Genomic DNA, 5,628 nt, shown 5'->3' with positions numbered 1-5,628 from the left:
GTCATTATTATTATGATAAATCGATGTTAAATCGAATTCCATTCTGTTAGAATGAAAAAAAAAAAGTGTAATCCGTAAATGAAATGATTAAAGAATACTAAATGTAATGCGAAATGAAAAAGATGGTATGTATAAATAGAAAGAGGAAAAAAAGAGTAATAAAATAAAAAAAAATGATAAGATCATTTTGTAGAAATCCTTAATTTAAAATTAATTTTTATTGAAGAATTCATATTTGATTACTATACAAGTTGTACAACCATAAATGTTGTTCATTAATTAATTGCTCTTTAATTAACTTTCTTGATATTTATGAATGATAAATGATAATATTTACACCTGCAAATATTGCTTGAAAATTTTAAAAAATTCAATTTTCAGTCTATTTTATTCTAGCTGAAAGAGGAGAAGGCAGGGATTTTTAAAAAATTAAAAATTAAATCGATAGTTATGAGCAGTACTTTTGCATTTTAGTGCATGGGAGAATTCTCAAAATTAAAATATTTTTAGTTGTACCGTCATTGATAAATTTTTGTAAAATTTGGAAATTTTAATTGGAAAAATTAGATTATTTGAGGAGATTAGATTATATATCAACTTCAGCTCTTTCACCTGTCATGTACAGGAATTCATATTTAGTAAAATTTGCTATCTAAATTAAAATAAGGAATTAAATTCGATGAAATAATCACTTCCAATTAGTATACAAAATATTTTTTGCACATTTATAATAAAAATAACTTTATTGTATAACAATTCTGTCTTTTTTTGTCCGATAAGATAAACTTGAAATCGAATTAAAATTAGAATTAAAATAGCTCATTCTCATAAATAATACCAATAATTTCACATAATTATTATACAATTTGCTGTGAAACAGCACTTTGCGAACCAAATGCGAATCAATTAAGTACATCATGTGATAACATCAATAATCAGTTCTGAATTAACAATGGAAACTTAAATTTATCATCCTTCGAGAAAGCAAAAAGTAAAAGTTTTAATTTTAAAAAATGGAATAAACAATGCCGCCTGGTATTTCATAATCCTTCTCATTCAAATTAAAACGAAAGAGCAAGAATATTTCTCATTTAAATTCAGTAAATATTCAATTCATGCATGAAATATGCAAATAATAAGAAAATTATTTGGGAAAAAGGAAGAACAAATGAAATAAAGAGAAGGAAAGAAAGAAAGAAATATTTGCTTTTTTTTTTTTTGTCAGCTTTCATTAACAACTTCCGCCGTTTCTAAATTAGCAATTGCTGATAAATCAGCATGCGTCATTGGTCTTCCCACTAATTCGCAGTACCCGTCTGAAATTGTTTTGCTTACACTCATTAAATGTAATACGGTATAATTAATTTAAGTGTTTTCTATCACTTGCTATCTTTCCTTGACAATTTCAATAATTGAAAAAATGTTTTTTGGTATTAGAGATTTGTTTCAGAAATTCCAAACTTTTAAATCTTTCTAAAAATATTAAACTATTTGAAATCATCGAATATTAAAAGGAAAAGGACATTGCTTCTTCTTCTATATTTTCCCTTAGTTTTTACGCTAGAAATTTTAATAAAATTTTGAAATTTATTTAATAAACAGACCAGGTGGCGGTAAACTATCACCGGGAACAAACTCAACATACGGACATTGCTGACTGTTCAAATCATTAAGATGTTCACAAAGATATGCAAATGAGGGCCGATCATTTGCATTATGCGACCAGCACTGAATCATTATATCGTATCTAAATTTCAAAATTTTCAGTTTAAATATTTTAACATTTGTTCACCTTAAACTTTTCTAAAATATTCCTATTTTTTGGAATTTTTAGAGATTAAAACAATCTATTTTATAACTTCTGAATGAATTTCTCTCCCTTTTTTTAATTTCAATTTCTTCATTATTTAAAATATTTAGAAAAAAAAAAAAAAAAACGAAGACGTACACTTCATTGCTGGACGATATGGGCTTTTCTAATCGATTACCCTGAAGTAAGTATTTTAATAAATCTTTATCACTAACAGTCGGATATGGAAAACCACCAAGGGTGCAAATTTCCCATAAAACGACACCATATGCCTGAAAATATGAATTAAAATTAAAACAATGAAAAATAATTAGAAAAAAAATGTGAGAAGAAATTTGAAATCTTTTTTTTATTTGGAAAATTTCAAGTATTCATTACACAGCAAATCGAGCGGTTTGTTTGTTTTTTTATTCGAATCCTCAAAAAGTTAAATTTTATGAAATTTGCAGAAGACTTTGACACAAAACTGAAACAATATTGCTGTGCAGTTGTAACAGTTTCTCATACTATTATTTAATCATTTATCATTTGTAATTAGCATTTTATTTTTTAATTGATCATCCATTCTTTATAATTTGGTCATTTATCATTTATCACTTGATTGCAGTGCTCTTATCATCATTCACTCAGTTATCATTTGTTATTAGCACTTTGTTATTTTATTATCCATCACTTATCATTTGATCTCAGTACTTATCATTTATTATTTTTATTTTATCTTTTCTTCCTCTTAATTAATCCGGTCCCTCTAAATCAACGTGGTTAAATAATTATTTTTCTTAATTGAACAAGATGAACTGAAAGGAAGGTATTGCTAAACGGACAAAAAGAGAAAGGGAGGGAGAGACGGACAGACGGATAGACAGACTGACTGACCAACTGGACAAATCGACAAACTATAATGGACACCTTTCAGCAATTTAGGGATGGGCAAATAAGCAATAAAATTATCGACTGCTAAGGTGTAAAAAGTAATAAATTGATGTTAAGACGTTGTAAGAATGGAGAAAATGGTGGAAGGGAAAAGGAGAAGGCGGGGAGACGAGGAGAGGCGGGGGGACGGGGGAGGGGCGGGAGGACGGGGGAGAAGATGTAACAACTGGCACATTGGAAGAGGTGAGAATTTAAGCGTTTTTCATTTTAATCAAATGAAATTTATTACATTTACGGTTAGCACAACATCTGTGAGAAAAGAAAAGTTAAGAATGAGCTATTGATAAGATAAGATAAGAGTCAATTGTAAATGAAGGAGAAAGGGAAGGAAAGATATCTTCAGAGCAAACTGCTGAAAACTTAACAATTTCAATGAAGACATACACTCAAACTGTTGCTTTACATAATGCACACACACACACACACACACACACACATACACACATACATACACATATACACATACATACATATACATATATAAACATACACATATACACACACATAGATGAAATGTATAAAATGTCAAAAGAAAATGAGGTGGAAGTATTTAACTTTGCTTTTGCAACATTATCTGAAGTATGACCTCATGTATACTTTGAAAATGGAGAGAGAGAGAGAGGGAAAAAGAAAGAGAGAGAAAGAGAGAGGATAACAGTGAAGCATACATATATTTATATATATTTTAATTATGTATAAATCTTCAAATTTACAAATTACTTAATATATTTTACAATATGCAATTCAAAATTTCTTCATTATTTAGTGTTAATTAATCAATAAATAATTATTTATGAGAAAAACCAACCCAGACATCACTTTTTGTTGAGTAAATGTTTCGTTGAATGGCTTCAACAGAGAGCCATCGAAGTGGTATTACACCTTTACTTGTTTTAACATAAACACCATGTCGTGATAATCCGAAGTCACTTATTTTCAATTGATTCCCTCGACTAACTAAGATATTTCGGGCTGCTAAATCTCGATGAACAATACCCAATGATTCGATATGTGCCTTAAAGAAATAATCAATTAAAAGTATATATTTTTCATTGATTTTCTCTTATTATTATTTTCAAAGAATTTGATTAAATTTTTTCAATAAATCTAAATGAATTTTTGAATTTAAATAGGATTAATTTAAGGTAAGAATTTTATTGTAAAATTAAAAATTCTGCAGCAAACATGAAATTTAACTAATTGAAAAAGAAAAAAAAAGAAGTTAATAAATTGAAAGAACATACCATTCCGTTGGCAACTTGTACAGCAAAACTTTGTAATTCAATAGGATCCATATGGTATGTTTCACTATGTATCGAATTATCATCCATATTTGAAAGGAATGATGAATGCATCGATGGTGGCAATGATGGACTAATTGGCGCATCACGGCCGTAAAATGATGATTTCATATTTACCATCGCTCGATCAAACTATAACAAATTGATTTTTTTCATATATCATACTTATAACTAGTATATACTATGATTAATATGATTTAATTGAGTTCACAATGATAAAAATATGAGTCATCTAATGTTATCATAATAAAGAATACTGGTTATTTATTATTGTGTCCATATTATCAAGATAAGAATAATTTTAAAATCATGAAAATAAGAATGTATTTGATGTTATCTTGATAATAAATGATATTTTACCTGTTTTCGAAGATTTTGTAAATAATGTTTGAGATCACCGAATGGTACATACTCCATAATCATGCATTGATGATTTGGTTCCGTACAACAACCATACATTGCGACAATATTTGGATGTCTTCCAACCTAAAATCTTCCCAAAAAAGAATTTTTTTTTTCTGCTCAAATTTTGAACGATAAATAACAAATAGCATTCCTTTGGAATGGATAAAAACAAATTAATTTGATAAATAAACAAATCATCAAATGATAGTTTATAAAAATGAAGCAAAATAAATAAATAAATACAAACAACTTTATGCTATTTTTATAAACAAACGTTAATTTTTCATTTTTCTCATTATAATTACTTACTGGAATGTATATATAATTGAAACATTATTATTACTATAAATAATAATTGTTATATTAATTTGCGGATATTAATAAATATTACAAATGTTTAAATTTAAATAAATTTCTATTAAATATTTTTGAATAATTTCAATCTGATTTGGTTCTTTTTTCTGAAAAAAAATCAAATTATTAATTCAATATGTCTTTTTATTTTACTAATTTATTTAGTATAAATGACTTGTTTCATAATGTCCATTTCGGCTAAAAATTCACGCTTTTCATTTTCATCAGCATTAGCTTTTAATTGTTTAACGGCAACTGTTGTTGGACCAATATATCCTTCGACACCATAAGCGGTACCCATGCATACGGTACCAAATGCACCTAAAACAAAGTAAGCTTTGACTGTTATTTAATTCTTCTCTTATTAAAAGCTTGTATTTAATTGTTTCAGTTCATAAAGATTTAAATTTTTTTCAAATAATTCAAATTTGTTCTTTGCTTTTCATTTCGTTGTTATTCACTTAAAGCTTTTTTGAAAAAATCGAATATTTTTTTTATTTAATTAACGTGACAAATGTAAATGTAAGAAAATAAATGAACCTTGTCCGATGATACCACCAACTTGAATTTGGTTAAATGGTATTTCATAATCGATTTGTGATGCTAAATTGTTAGTTTGCCGATAAAGAATATTTGTTTCAAGCATTGAATGGCTGAAACAAAGAATAATTTTTGTTGTTTATTTCGTTAATTAAATAGATCAAAAGAAATTAAAATTATTTAAAATTCTACAAAATTAAATTTAACAGTAAACAATTTTTGGAATTTTCTTTTTTAAAAAAAAGTATATATATATATATATATATAATTACTATACTATAGAAA

The 5,628-nt window shown here is 26.7% G+C and overlaps 1 protein-coding gene across 1 annotated transcript in view; it reads right to left on the bottom strand.

Moving 5' to 3' along the window:
- Positions 1 to 1,207: 1,207 nt before the first annotated feature.
- LOAG_17824 (TK protein kinase) overlaps positions 1,208 to 5,628 on the bottom strand; it is a 9,280-nt gene continuing 4,859 nt past the window's right edge. Inside the window, exons 9-16 of the mRNA XM_020450488.1 lie at positions 5,344 to 5,456; positions 4,979 to 5,124; positions 4,405 to 4,530; positions 3,988 to 4,176; positions 3,552 to 3,758; positions 1,949 to 2,082; positions 1,605 to 1,747; positions 1,208 to 1,316 (exon numbers count right to left, since the gene is read on the bottom strand). Coding sequence (XP_020305838.1) covers positions 1,222 to 1,316; positions 1,605 to 1,747; positions 1,949 to 2,082; positions 3,552 to 3,758; positions 3,988 to 4,176; positions 4,405 to 4,530; positions 4,979 to 5,124; positions 5,344 to 5,456 — 1,153 coding nt within the window. The 3' untranslated portion in view covers positions 1,208 to 1,221. The remainder of the gene's footprint in view (positions 1,317 to 1,604; positions 1,748 to 1,948; positions 2,083 to 3,551; positions 3,759 to 3,987; positions 4,177 to 4,404; positions 4,531 to 4,978; positions 5,125 to 5,343; positions 5,457 to 5,628) is intronic.

The sequence above is a fragment of the Loa loa genome (genome assembly GCF_000183805.2).
Source record: "Loa loa unplaced genomic scaffold supercont3.133, whole genome shotgun sequence".
Taxonomy (NCBI): domain Eukaryota; kingdom Metazoa; phylum Nematoda; class Chromadorea; order Rhabditida; family Onchocercidae; genus Loa; species Loa loa.
This window is presented reverse-complemented; position numbering and strand designations above follow the sequence as displayed.